The 14,747-nt window shown below is 36.3% G+C and overlaps 1 protein-coding gene across 5 annotated transcripts in view; it reads right to left on the reverse strand.

Moving 5' to 3' along the window:
- Ecpas (Ecm29 proteasome adaptor and scaffold) overlaps nucleotides 1-14,747 on the reverse strand; it is a 115,425-nt gene that overhangs the window by 13,288 nt on the left and 87,390 nt on the right. For all 5 annotated transcript variants that reach the window (XM_038346942.2, XM_038346940.2, XM_038346939.2 and 2 more), the window contains 14 exons: nucleotides 13,708-13,825; nucleotides 13,214-13,381; nucleotides 10,835-10,914; nucleotides 10,134-10,239; nucleotides 8,991-9,038; nucleotides 8,098-8,219; nucleotides 6,457-6,607; nucleotides 5,085-5,150; nucleotides 3,876-3,965; nucleotides 2,464-2,530; nucleotides 1,871-1,962; nucleotides 1,728-1,794; nucleotides 1,374-1,565; nucleotides 614-822 (listed from right to left, as the gene is read on the reverse strand). In XM_038346942.2, the coding sequence (XP_038202870.1) occupies nucleotides 614-822; nucleotides 1,374-1,565; nucleotides 1,728-1,794; nucleotides 1,871-1,962; nucleotides 2,464-2,530; nucleotides 3,876-3,965; nucleotides 5,085-5,150; nucleotides 6,457-6,607; nucleotides 8,098-8,219; nucleotides 8,991-9,038; nucleotides 10,134-10,239; nucleotides 10,835-10,914; nucleotides 13,214-13,381; nucleotides 13,708-13,825 (1,576 nt within the window). The remainder of the gene's footprint in view (nucleotides 1-613; nucleotides 823-1,373; nucleotides 1,566-1,727; nucleotides 1,795-1,870; nucleotides 1,963-2,463; nucleotides 2,531-3,875; nucleotides 3,966-5,084; nucleotides 5,151-6,456; nucleotides 6,608-8,097; nucleotides 8,220-8,990; nucleotides 9,039-10,133; nucleotides 10,240-10,834; nucleotides 10,915-13,213; nucleotides 13,382-13,707; nucleotides 13,826-14,747) is intronic.

The raw sequence follows: 14,747 nt of genomic DNA on the forward strand, positions 1-14,747 counted from the left end.
ACCCCATTGAATATTTTATAACCACCATGGCAAAAACTAACATACACACTTATGAACATCACTGAATTCTACCCAAACCATGAATCTCTAATTCATAAAGACTCAAGAACTTGTAACCAAGGTCATCAGGCAATGCACTATTATGACCACACTACTGTAGTGGCCACTAGTGGCCTTTACAAAGTAAGAGTACAAATATTGCCCCAATCTCATGTTCCACATGGAATACTCGATATACACATTTTTCTCTAGCCACTGTATAAAAGGTTTCCAAATTCTCAAGCCCCAGAAATGAGGATCTTTGGTGCCAGGATTAGAAGCAGACCAATATGGCCAATTCAGGCTCTACTGAAGGTCAGTGGGCACAAAATGGTGACCTGGTTTAGGTTAAGAAGTAACTTGTAAGACTGAATATATAAAGTATTCCAATCTCCAAAATTACTATGCTTTATTCAAGAACATATGGGATGAAACATACTTTGATATAAAATGCCATAGATAATCAGAAATAATCTTCCACTAGCTAGAAAATCTGGCTGTAAAAATAAGCCAAAGTCACGTCCAATCAGATTCCTACCCCATACAAAGATGCAGAGCCCAATAGTTCTCTTACCTTTCCTGCCCATGTTCTTCCAGCCAGGCCTTGCACCAAAGCACTCAGTATCATTCCCAGATATGGAGGTACTAGAGAGCTTGTTTGTTTTGCGATTGATGCCATAGCAATTGCGCCCTGGGCTTTCATTTTCCAAGACTGTGACTGTAAAGCCTTCTGGGTAATAGTAATCAACTCCTGCAGGTATAACCGAATACCTCCAAAGGAGCCTACATTTAAAAAGAAGAAAGAAAAGTGAAAACACCTCTCAAGTGACAAGAAAAATTTTTTTAAATCATTTTTAAATGTTAAGTCAGTGCCATCTGTCTAAAGCAGTGACTGTCAACTGATAAAACACACCACCTGCTAAATAGAGGCAGCGATTGTGCAGTGTGCTGCTTCTGTCTGTAAAAGCAGGAGTTTACGAACTGGACATACTACCAGGGATGTTATTTTAAAAAGGTCATCATTATTAATGTGTATTAAGGTTAAAAACACAGCTCTACAATAATACTCTAAAGCCACATAAAAATCACAATTACACTCTACTGACCTAAGTAAAGTTCTACTTAGACACAGTTTATATTCGCTCACAGAGACAGCAACAAGTCAAAGAGAAGAGCACTGAGTGGCACTTTGCAAACTTAGAAATTAGAATATGCTAAAAATGAAATGTGATATGTGTTCAAGTCCTTAGAAAATTATGAATCAACAATATGAGTAAAAAATTCCAGCTGTGTTCTTAAAAAACACATTTACTTTGCAACCATCATTTACTAACCAGGTACATTTTCCTGCCACACTTCAGTCCACAAGTTACATTCTTCTTTTTCAGATTTCTCCTCATCAGCAATTTCATGCATGCCTAGAAATGCCAAGGGCAGAACTTCTTTGGCATGGTTCTTCAATACATCAGGGCTGTATCTTCCAATTGCATGAATAGTCAATGCACAAGAGGTCTTGTAGATAGGTTCTCAAGAGAAGAAGAAACCAAAATTTTGTTAGCATTTACTATTACTATTTTTTCCAGAGTAAGTGATCTAAATAAACCAATTTAAAATGTTTCTCCCGAAACAGTAGTCTCTTTGGCTAAGCTCTAAATTTAAAATGTCATACGGAAGGAGAAGAAAGGTACCTTCTTTCTCCATGTACCAGCCACTGAGCTTCTGCAGCAGCTTTTCAGCGCTGCTGTCCCGTGAAGTCTGCAAAACAAATAACCCTGCTCACTTCTTTACAGTTCCCAGAGCTGTACTTAACTGAGCAAGAAATCCAACTCACCCGAACTAAGTGGCCCATGGCAAATGCACAGGATTTCTGAATTACACTGTTCCGATCTGTCAGACCACTAAGCAAAGCACTCATAAGTTTACCTACAGAAATAAATAAAAACAGCTGACTGTATGGTTGGCAAAATATTTTGTTATGTTTTTAGGAATAAAAACCCCATAACCCTGAAATTAATCAGATTTACTGCACAGTAGTTTAGATCTTTTGAATGTTATTTGTACTACCTACTTTCTTTCATTCATTTGATTTAAAAATTAAAAAATAATCTCTTTCCAAAATATTCTGGAAAAGGTACAAGAATGAGAGCTATATACAGAAACTCCACCAGGACTCTATCTAGAAAAAAAAAGATTCATGTTAAGTTAGCTGTAAGTAGAAAAAAACAGCTCTAAAGAATGAAAAGTACTTTTACCTCTTTACACCACTGAGAAACTTCCTGGTAGAACAATAAAAGCTTGCTAACAAAATGACTGGGTCAAGTTTGAGTGGAAGCAAACACATAAGCATGTCCAAATAATTTTCCTTTTAAAGCTCTGAAATAAACACAACCATGAAAAAGTATTCACATACATGTGACAACTCACCTGAGTAAGGTGTTAGGTCCTGGGGACACTGAGTAGTTAAAGACACAATGACACTGGCACAGCCTCCCTTTAAGGTCACAAAAACAAAGGTCTAAATTTGAGGTCACAATGTTCTATCAAACCACTTCTTTTAGGCACCAACAATTTAAAAATAAACACACAAAGTCTAATAGCTCTTCTGGGATTCAATATAGAGAAAGGAAAACATTTTAAACTAGTTCAACACAGATTACTGTTTTAGGAGCAAGAATTTAAGACACTGCGAATAAACTCTCAGAATAAGACAAGTTATCACAAAAAATTGCATTAATAATTCCATCAGTTTATATGTGTCCAAAGAGAAGAATGGTTCTTTATTTAATAGCTTTCTAAAAGCTAAAAAGTCAGATGTCCCTTGATTGAGTGAGATAAAGGCTATATTGCCTCAAGCAGAGTATCACACACCCCTTACAGAACACAATGTAGAAGGCATGCATATGGAATATATACATAGGAGGGAAACACTCAGATATAAACAGCTGGAGTTTTCCTCTGGCAAGGTAAAACTATTAGTGTTTTTATTTTTAGCTCTCTTCTGATTTAGAAATGTTAATTAGTGAAGTAATTTTACCAAGAGAAGAAATGATTTATTCTTTTATAATGAGATGAAGCTCAGATTGTGATACATGCAATCCCAGCACTGCCATGTTTGAGGCAGGAAGGCAGTGTGGGGACACCCAGAGTGAGATCTGGTCTAAAATAACAACAACGAAAAACTTAACAGCAGAAAAAAAGAATAAGCAGATGAAGGCAGTATCTGACCTTTATAAGAGTCTCAAAAAAAAAGTTTTCTACCCAAACACTTATTGACTCTTACACAAAAATTTCTAATCACTACCTAAAATGATTATTCCTTGACAGGCGAGTGAGCCTATCCATTAACTGGTAATAACAGAAAATCCAAAAGCACTTACATGACAACCAGAAACAATCCTACTAAAACAAGTAGACAAGCAGAACATGACTGCATGTAAGATAGTACACCAGGATGAAGCTCATAATCCCAGCAATAGGAAATATAGGCAGAAGGATCAAAAGTTCAAAGCCATCCTTAGCTCTCTCTCTCTCTCTATATATATATATATAGATAGATAGATAGATAGATAGATAGATAGATAGACAGACAGACAGACAGACAGACAGACAGACACACACACACACACACACACACACACACATATACATTTTGGGTGTGGTGGCACATGCCTATGATATGTCTTTCAATAGTAGGAGGCTGAGGCAGAACTTTGAGTTTGAGGCCAGCCTATGCTATATAATGAATGAGTTGAAGACCAGCCTTAGCTGCATGACAACTTGTCTTCAAGCACACATGCATACACAACACATACACACACAAAGAAAAAAAATCTTACCTTAGTTCCAAGACCTACACCACTTCTGATCAGTTCACATAACCTAGGAACTAGCTCGCCCAGCACCGAAACATCAAGATATTGCAGGCACTTTGAGAAAATAATAAATACAAAGGCAAGCCTAAGCAAATGATTAAGTTAGTACCATATCTTCACTTAATAACTACCGATATCAAATATAAACCCACTGAATTTAACATAAAGTTGGAAAATCACTAGTTTGTTTTTCCTCCAGTTGAAATGAACAGAAAATTTACTCACTAATGGTTCAACATTAAAAACAGAATAAAACAAAATAGTGAAGATTAATTTACTAAAAGAGGAAAGAAATGATTACCTAATAAATGACCTTCTTTCGATCTTCCTCTACCAATCTCTATCTAATGTAAAATGCCTCAATTAAAACTGACTTCCAAAGTGGATCTAGCCTACCTGACCCCAAATAAGTCAATTTCTTATATGACTCACCATAGCTTGTTACAATTTTTAAAATACATACTTCATTTATTTATGAATATTTCCAAGTGATGTTTGCTAAATACTCCTATCACTTTCCCCAATAATACAACTGAGACATAAAATTCTTAAGACTAAATACTCCTAACCAATCTGTGACCTGCTTAGCTTGCAAGCTCTTAAAAATCACTACAGAAATGTCCAAAACGTGACTCTGCCAAGACTCCGAGAACTGTGGAACTCAGAATCTCAAAGAACCATGACCTCTTCACTATAAATATTTCTGACATCTGAAACACATCACGATTGCTCAGTTCCTGTCACCAACCTTCTGTGCTATCTATTTCATTAAAATTCTTCTAAGCTTATACCTTCATGGTCCTTCTCCAAAGAATTTCTCAGAGGCAGGCAAAAAGTAATAATAATAAAATAAATAACACACCTCTGAACCTTTCTAAAATAAGAAGATCAAAGCATAAATATACATGGACTTAGAGCTCTTAATATGTTGTTTTCCATGTAACACAAATTTTGACTAATTCTGCTATCCAGAAAATTTAATTCTATTAGTAATTAAGAAAAATGCCCATAAATAAGTACTTTTTTATATACTAGTTAAAAACTGAAAATTTTTCAAAGAAAAAATTGCATTCACAGTATTTTATCAAAGCATCCATCTCCTTTCAGCTTGTTTTCATGAAGAACCGCATTTAAAGAGAACAAAGGAGCTTTGAAGTTGTACTGGCAACTCACCATGTTGATTGTCTCCATCATGGGGGAGGACTTGGCAGCACTGAGGCGAGCACTGTCCATGGCAGCCTGAAGAGCACAAACTCAGGTCACTCAAGACATTCGATTAGTTAGGAATCAGCCACATAAACTCCAATGAAGGTCATTTCCAAACTAAAGGCTTTTAAATAAATAGTCAATAATGAAATCAGGTGAAAGTAATTCTAGTATCTTTTGACCTCACTTTACAATTTAACTGTACAAACAAACAAAACCAGAAACAGCTAATTATTCAGACACTTGTAAAGGGGGAGTTGAATTTGATAGAGTTTCTGATCAATGTTTTCAATCACAGATGGATTTTAAAAGCAAAATAACATTTCAGTTAAGCAAGCCTATTAAATATTAACATTGGGCAAAAGATGACTTAGTAGCCCAAAAGTTAGGGATTCAGCTCAGGAGATACAGTGCTCCAAGCATAAGGTCTAAGCTGGACACCAGGGTGGAGGGGATAATAAGAAGGCTGGAGCTAAGAGAGTATAAAAAGATAATGGACAATGTCTATAAAAGAAAAATTCAAAATATAACAGTAAGGTTCTTGCTTATAAGGCTGATACTACTCAATTTTCCAATGAGGAAGAGGGGATATAACCTTTATTATAAAATCTCCCTACAAAAATAAAACCACCTAACTTTAGTATAAATGAATTAAAAAGAATAAAACATAAACAGACATTATATACTATTAAATTAAAAAGCAGTTACATAATAATCAAACTCTGATTTTGTTTTTAAACTGGAGGCTCTGCAGCCTATGACTACGAAAGAATGTTTAAAAGCCGCAGGAAACTGTTCACAGTGGAAACCTCTAGGGGATTGCTTTCTATCCTTCTAGGCTGATTTCATTTTTTCCTCAATAAATGTGTCATATACAACAATGTGTCATATAAAACAAAGCAGAAAAATTTTAGACCAAAGTCTCCACCTAAATGTAATCCATTCCCTAAAAAATATAAAAGTAATTTTTAAACCGTTAAAATTATGTTAATAAGTTGTCAATTTTAGCTGAATGGTGGTGGTGCACTTGGGAGGCAGAGAGAGATGGATCTCTGAGTTAGTGGCCAGCCTAGTCTATAGAGTGAGTTCCAGGACAGCCAGGGCTACATAGCCAGGGCTACACAGAGAAACCCTGACTGATTAAGGGAGTGCGGGGGGATTGTCAATTTTTATCTAACAAGAACATATGATACAGACAGGGCCTTCTTCGTTTAAAATAAAAATCTGTAAGTCCAACAAAGAAACCCATTGCACGTAGTGTGTAAGAGTGAAGGCATCAGCAGCTACAGTTTGTCTATGGACACGGGGTGGATCTCAACACTCACACTAACAGACTCACCTTTTCTTGCTCCGTGGCACGGAGACTCAGATAATTGAGAACTTGAGGCTCCAACACACTTAAGGACTCTAGCAGCGCTGGAATGAGTTTGGGTGCATGTGGTTTCAACATGGCTCCTGCACTTTTGCTGATCTTCACAAGGGTGTTAATGCTAGACACACAAAAGGCAAAATCTGAGTCTTCTGACCAAATATAAGAAGTCCTACAATCTAACGATGAGGATGTTCTGCAGCTGCATCAGGTATATAGTCATATGGTCAAAGCCTGATCCAGGCCACTAGGAAGTAGGGTTCTGGCCACGACTGAACCCAGGTCTCTTGACACTTAAAAAAATTACAGATACTTTTCAGTAAGCACACATAAAACATAGAGAGGCCCAAGATGAAATTCCTTGTCCTCTTTACCTATTTCAACAATTAATAACAATGGCCAATTTTACTTAATCTGTAATTTCTTCATATATTTAAGCACCATTTCCCCTTTGCTGTTTTATTACTTTAAGCTAATGTAATTTCATTATGTATTTCTACAAGTACTTTATCCCAATCATAATGTTTTTATATCTCTAAAAATACTAATAACTTATTCTCATCTAAAATCCAAATTTTTGACTGTTCCAGAAATTTTCAGGAGCTGACTGTGGTGAGTGCCCATAAGTTCCAGTAGCTGAGAGACTGAGATGGTGGCTGAGAGCTCGAGGCCAGCCTTGGCTACATAACAAAACTTTTCACGTTTTTTTTTTTTTCCAAGACAGAGTTTCTCTGTGGCTTTGGAACCTGTCCTGGACCTAGCTCTTATAGACCAGGCTGGTCTTGAACTCACAGAGATCTGATGGCCTCTACCTCCCGAGTGCTGGAATTAAAGGTGTGTGCTGACTTGATTCTTCAAACTTTTTAACAGTCCCATCGTTTCTCCTTCTCTCATTTGACCACTGAAAATATTCTAGTTGTGTTAATGTATCTCCTAAGGCTAACCAAATGGTCAACTATTTTAAAAATAAGCTTATGCCAGTAATGCCAACATTTGGACATATGAGTCAGAAGGATCACTAATCTGAGGCCAGGCTGGGTTGCATATAGCAAATACAGGGCCTAAGTGAGCTACATGAGTAAACTCTGCCTCCCAAATAACCATGGCTCTTCCACAAGCACTGCTGTCTGCGTCTTACCCCACCATATCAGGCATGTCATTTTACACTATTAGTCACCACTGGGCTCAAGTTCTGACAGCCTGAACCATCATTAAGTTCCACACCTGCCTTTTAGGCAGCAGGTTTAGGTACAATTAACAATCACCACATCGATTAGTTTAGTAAGGACAGCAAAACAGTTGGTTACACCCAACAAGCCAGCCCCTGAGGACTGTGGTATAACAGGAAAATGGGCTTCCTAACTTAGGGAAGGGGCCAATGACAATAGGATATATGCAACTCAGAATGCTAGTTGAAATCAAGCTCCCCAAGAAATATGACTATAAAAATACTATGACTCACATCCTTTTACAAATGCTTGGGTTATCTCAATGGATTCTCCTCAGTCCATTTTCCATATTTTTAGGAATCTGACATTCAAGAAAACACATTTTCTACAGACTGGATAGAAACTAAATAATTCTAATACATTCACTTCAACCAAACCACACCTGAGGGCTCGGACTTCCGTCACAGGACTCATCATTCCTTTGTCCAGAAGGCAGGGCAGGAGGACAGCAATGGTTCTCTGGCCAGCTGCTCCTTTGGCAGGGTCACACATTTTCACACAAACCTCACATACAAAGAGCACGGACATTAGTGAAGCTGGCCTCTCGACTATTACAGCATTTCTCTGACAGTACTTTTTTAGGTCTCTATTAGGAATAAAGTGAAAGTGAGTCTACTTTCTATGCCACTGTGGGGGTTGGAGGGAGACAGAGGAATGACCAAAACTGGCTTCTAAAGATCTGCCATATCTAAACAGAAAATCTGATAATATAGTTTATTTTCTAATGTTTTACTTTCTGATTTGTATAATGAGGATAAGGAGTTGTATAATTTGTATAAGGAGTTGAAGGTATGATCTGGTAAAGAACACAAACCTAGACATGAGGGGCACCTGGATTTAAAACATACTTTTTTACTAGTTAGTAATGTGATCAATGACAAGGCTTACACAATTAAAATGTAAATTACAAAAGTAATTCCAAGTGGCAGACTATTTAGTTTCAAAAAGGCTTACCAACCTTATAAATTTGGGAAAGATATTAAAATAAAGACATTTATTGCTTCATTTAAGAGAGTAATGTGTTCTTCAGGGTCAAAGAAAAAGTATACCTCATGTTGATGTCTCATTATTTAAAGAAAGCAGAGGTATATTGTGCTCAAGAAACACTACCTTTAGTGTTACAGAACCCACTTTCGTATTCACTGTAAGAGCAATAAACTATACAAACCAATTACAAGGCAACATTATGTCCTATGACAAAAAATAAAAAAAGCAATGTGAAGTGTATGGTGAGTCCTGCCCTACTCTATCCCACTATGAGATGAGTATTCTCACCTTGCTCAGAGTTTTCAGAGCTAGTTCTGCTGCTTTCCGTACAGACTCCTAAAAATGAGAAAAGTTTGGCATTATACATATTAGACAACATTCATTCTTCTCTACTCTATAATGGGTAATTAACTACCTTAGATCCTAATACAAAATAGTAAAACATAACTTTCAATAACAGGTTTAAGTATATAGTATTTCATTAGGTTTTCTGAGCATTAAAGAACATATATTGCTTATTTATTTTTGCCCATACAAAAATGTAGTCATTAACTACAACAATCCAAAAATAAAATGTAGTATACACAAAATACACAAAAATCTCTGTGAAGATTGTAAAAGAATTAACATTTTCTAATGAATAAAGCAACACGAAAAACAAGCCTAGTGGTCTAATGTTAAGAATGTCAAAATATTTTAAAATGTAAATGATCCGGTACTTTAGTTGGATCTTGATCATCCTCAAAAGGTTTATGTGCTAAAGGCTGAGTCCCCAGAGGGGCACTATACTACAACCTCCTTAGAGATGGGGGAAGAAAGTGTAGTTCACTGAGAACAAACCCTTGAAAGAGATTATGGGGCTGCAGACTCTTCCTCTTTTCCTCCGCTTTGCTCACTATCCCAAGTAAATGTTTTCTTCTACCTCAGACTCTGACCTGATAGACTGCCTTGTCACAGGCCCAAACTGAGTCCATCTATGAAAAATAATAACCTCCAAATTACCTAAACCATTTCCCCTTCATGAATTATCTCAGCTTTATAGTAATATGAAACAAGAAAATACGTAAGAAAACTGAGAGATATTTTTTCATTAATCACATTATTTAGAAATGAATGCCTAATTTTTCAAACGTAATCATACAAATTACTTCCAAATGGGTATTTGCTCCTAATCCAACAGCGTCATGAGATCTCTGCTGAAAAAGCCATGCTGTAGCCACCTGCTTTACGTCACTTCAGCTCAGACCTCAATAAAGATACTCAAACTTGTAAATTAACATATACATCAAAGTTAAAATTTGGAGATAAAACTATGGTTTCTAAAACTGTCTACACAGGGAATTTTGAAATATATGCATTTAAAAAATCTACAGTGTATTTTAATGATTCCAGTTTAATTAACCTATATATAAACATAGATTTCTGTAATACCTTAATATCATCTTGTACTCTGAACAGTGTCTCCCACATCTCTGGAAGTTTGTCAGTGACATCATCTAAAGGTCTTCCGCGCAGTAAGTCATTCAAAGCTAAACAGCTGGAAACAGAAACTTGATTTAAAATATATGTTCAAGCAAGTCCAAGATTTTACTACCAAATAGTTATACCAGACAATAATACAGACTCCATCTGTATTTCTAGTCCTAACCTCTTGCCCCAAGACAATTATAATTATTCCAATATTACCTCAAATGTATTACATAGGACACAAATCACTAAGTGACAGTTCCTACAAATGTATAATTCAATCCCTTTGAATGATACACCAATACACTATTTTTAACTCACCTATGTGCTCTTAATGTTGCACATATCACCAAGCATGTAAGAGGCATCAAATGTATACAAACTGCATATGCAAAGAAATTCTACCCTATTAAGTCATGAAATTATACAATTTGATGTCTACAGTTTAACAAGTGATCCACAGATTCATTAACTTCATATTTATATAAGATAATTTAGGCAAATCATCCAGTAGAGTTCATGTAGTTAAAGGGAAAAAAAAACTCAACTAAAAATTGGTGGTTTTAACTTAATTCTTGTTATACCATGTAAAAAATAAAAAACCTTAGAAATATGAAGGAGAACTTTCCAACTCCATTTGGCTAGTCTAATTTTCTAAGTGGTACCTGGATTCTCGAACACGCCACATGCTGCTGGTAAGGTTTTTAATCAAATCTTGAAGAATTTCTTTCAAATACTTATCCACCTAAAGAAAGCAAAAGATAAAATTAAAAATGTAAAATCCAACAATCAAATTATTTACCTCTCAACAACACTGATCATTTTTCTTTATTAAAGTGTCCCTAGGCCTCTCAGCCTATAAATCTCTCAACACTTTGCAAGCACTCTAAAATGTAAACACAGATGAGCCTTTTCCATAGTAAATGAGAATAAAATCTAATCTCTTGGGCTTTATACCGCACAAGCCCACTGTGACTCATCTTGTCATACAGATATCTTGTCTGGCCTTAGTTCTATGGCTTGGCACATACTACTTCTGCAATCCTCTTCCATGTCCAACTCGAGTAACTCCTATTTGGTCATGGAGATTCAGAGTAGCCACCACTCAGAAAAGTTCAACCAGCAACTCTCTTCCATGTTCCCACAGCATCTTCTTAAGGTAAATCAAATCAGACAAGTCATTATTATACTGCCCTATTACACTGGAGACCTCAAATGACAAGATGGTATCTCTGTACCTTGAAGGGTTTTTTGTTTGTTTGTTGTTGTTTTCTTTGTTTTTTGCAAAAATAAGTATAATAATGGTTCAGAAGGTTAAGTGAGTTTGGTCTAAGCTTAGGTAATAATAAATTGATAGTAGACTCCATTGTCACACCAACAGATCTGAGGACTCTAAACTTTTTCACTTGTAGTTAAGTTTTGTTATACTTACTTACATATTAGATGATCAAAACAGAGAATAACTCACCTAAAAGTAAATAAACAGATAGCTTCCCATATCCCCTGCTGTATATTCCATAGGTGTCTCATCACAATTGTGGTTCAATAGTTCACTTATTCAAAAGATCATGCCCAAATCTCAAGAGCCAAACTCATATCTGTAACTCCCATTATCCTATTAAGTTTTAGTTGACCCAGATGCACTATATGCTATCCTAGAGCTAATAGAATTCCATGAGCCCTCAAAGTTGAATGCTCACGTACCAACGCCCATGAGTGGGAATATACTGTGTCGTATGTAAGAGAGAGGACAGAACTACAGCATGTTTCGGGTCTTGTAAGACATGAGAAGAGAAGGATGAGTGAATCTGCTCTAAGCTTTGGTGGTAACAAATTGATGGCAGGCTCAGTTGGAACAATAAGCTGGAAGCTGAGAGGAGTTGTGCACCCCTGTAACCTAAGTTATTCTGGAGGCTGAGGCAAGAAGCACAAAAGTTAAAGACCCAGTTTGAATCAGATCAAGATCTTGTATCAAAATAAGTACTTTTTAAAGAAGTCTTGAGAAATACTATCAGTGGCAGAGCACTTACCTAGCATGCAAGAGCCAGAGTTCAAACTCCAGTTTTGGAAAGAAAAAAATGTGAACTAAAAATCCATTTAATAATTTTAACCAAAATTCAATTTGCAATTTTAAAAATTACTTTCACTACTATGTAGATAAATTAAAACAGGGCAAAGAAAAGAAAAAAGATGATGATGATCTATTCGTCAGGGAAGAATCAGGGAGCAGAGTGGATTCAAGGAACACATGATGATAAAATCAGACTTAACAGAAACTGCAACTAAATTCAGTGTGGGATGGGGAGGGGTAAGACACAGACAGAAGAAGGAGGTGAGAGCAAGTGTGCTGGCTTGCACACATAAATGAATAGTGAGAGTAAAGAAAAAAGTGTATTTTTCGTTTCAGCTCTTTACAGGACATGTTACAGTTATAGTACATATAAATAACCGACAAGTGAGGACATCAAGCAGCCACTAAGATTTGTAAATATGGATGGAGTATATGTCCTATCTGAATCAGCACAGAACTGTGAACCATTACAATCAACAGAATGCTTGTTTGCCTAGAACTTATTAAAAAAAAAAAAAAAAAAGGTAACAGGACAACAATATTCAGAGGCAGCTCCTGAAAAACTTTCAAGTCTGAAAGGAGGATAGAATAGTAAATGGTCAGATGACAGAACCAAGAAAAACAGTATGTCAATTGACTATTTCGTTTGTCTCTCTTTCCAACTAAAGTAACTCTTTAAGCATAGATTTGTGACCCATTCCCCATGGCATCAGTGATCCTTGTTAACATATAATATAACATGTGTGAATATACTGTCATTCTTTTAACCATCTATCCACCCAATGAACTTTTAGATCATTTCCATTTTTTAGATCTTAGTAAATGTTATAGCATCTTTGAAAGAAAAAAGCAAACAAGAAGCACTGACAGCAAATAAACATACAAAGTGTGCATGGGAGAGCACTGGGTTTCAACCTATGGGGTACCACAGGCAAGCTAGTGCTTCTGAACACACAGGTTCACAGATACTTGCCATTGACTTGTCAGTGACCAATGCATTCCAAATACTTGTCATAGCCTGTCGAATTCCAAGATTGGGATCAAACTGGTAACGGTAAAGTCGAGGAACTAGCTGAGGCAGAAAAGGAGCCAGCTGTTCTCCAGCTCTGGTAGCGATTACATTAAAACCAAAAGCAGCACCCTAAAAGTAATAAAGAATAATTTATAAATGACTGTCATAGGAAATACTAACATATTAAATACAAAAAGGCAAGAAAATAGTCTTTCTCAAACTTGTCCTTGAATAAAACATTCCGTATTCCAGCTTTAGCAATAATAATGGCTACTATGGTAGTCCGGCTCTCAGACACAGACATCAACTGGCACTACATGACTGATGTACCAAGTTTGCTCTTGGAGAAAATCTGGGAGTATACTGTTCAGTACCAGAGCACTGGTATGTATGAGGTCCTGAGTTTAACCTCCAGCAAAAATTTAAGAAAGAAACAAAACAATGCAACAACTTACCTTCCTGGAGTTCCACATTGCATGATGATTTGCCAGATTCATAAATTTATATACCAGATCTGGCTGACTGAGATCACTTGCCAGAGAACAAAGTTCCTTGTAAGTAGAAAGGCCCTGGCTTAGAAACAAACAAAAAGAAATATATACTAAGACATTTTTCTAGCTATCTTTAGACTGGTGTGCATTTTACTATCAATGTTGGGGGAGGTCTCTTTTAAATTGTTTTTTCCCCTCAGTTGCTAGTACCATTATTATCACCAAGGAAACAGAAGACAAGAATATAGTCATATACTTCAATCATCAATAATTCCTATGTCTTTCTGATGGTAAAAACCTGTTGTGATTTCAACATGAAATGTCTCCCAATGGCTCAAGTGTTTGAATACTTGGTACCCAGCTCATGGTGCTGTTTGGGAAGATTGTAGAATCTCTAAGATGCTGATCTTGGCTTTCTAAGGAAGGAGTTACTAAGGAATGAACTTTGAAATTTTGTAGTCCAGTACCAATTCCTATCCTATCTCTCCTTTTCTATTCTAAGAGGTCAGGAGGTGGAGTACCATTAAACACTCCTACAACCATGGAGTCATCTACGACCATTCCTTCCCTTCCACGACAGATCTTACAGCATCCAACTATGAACCAGAATAAATCCTTCTACCCCAAGTTGATTTTTTTATCAAGTATTTGGTAGTTACAAACACAATACCTAATATGTGCCTGATGTCCCATGGATGTGAAGTTCTTTGCACCTTGGAAGACAACTCAAAAACTCAACATGTTGTACACAATCTCTCATAACTATGAGTCATTTAAAAACATCTGTGTTAAATTTCCCCTAGGAAAATTTTATTTGTTTAAATATCATTTTGTAAAAAACTGGCACTTTTTTAATTCAGAAAGAAGCCAGGTACAGTAGTTTGTACTTCTGTAGTCATACCAGAAGCTTCAACTGAACCAACCAGTTCAGGAGCAACCTAGACAACATAATGAGACCTCATTCCCCCAAAAACAAAGAAGAAAACAAAGAAAAGCCCAGAAAA

The sequence above is a fragment of the Arvicola amphibius genome, chromosome 11 (genome assembly GCF_903992535.2).
Source record: "Arvicola amphibius chromosome 11, mArvAmp1.2, whole genome shotgun sequence".
NCBI lineage: Eukaryota > Metazoa > Chordata > Mammalia > Rodentia > Cricetidae > Arvicola > Arvicola amphibius.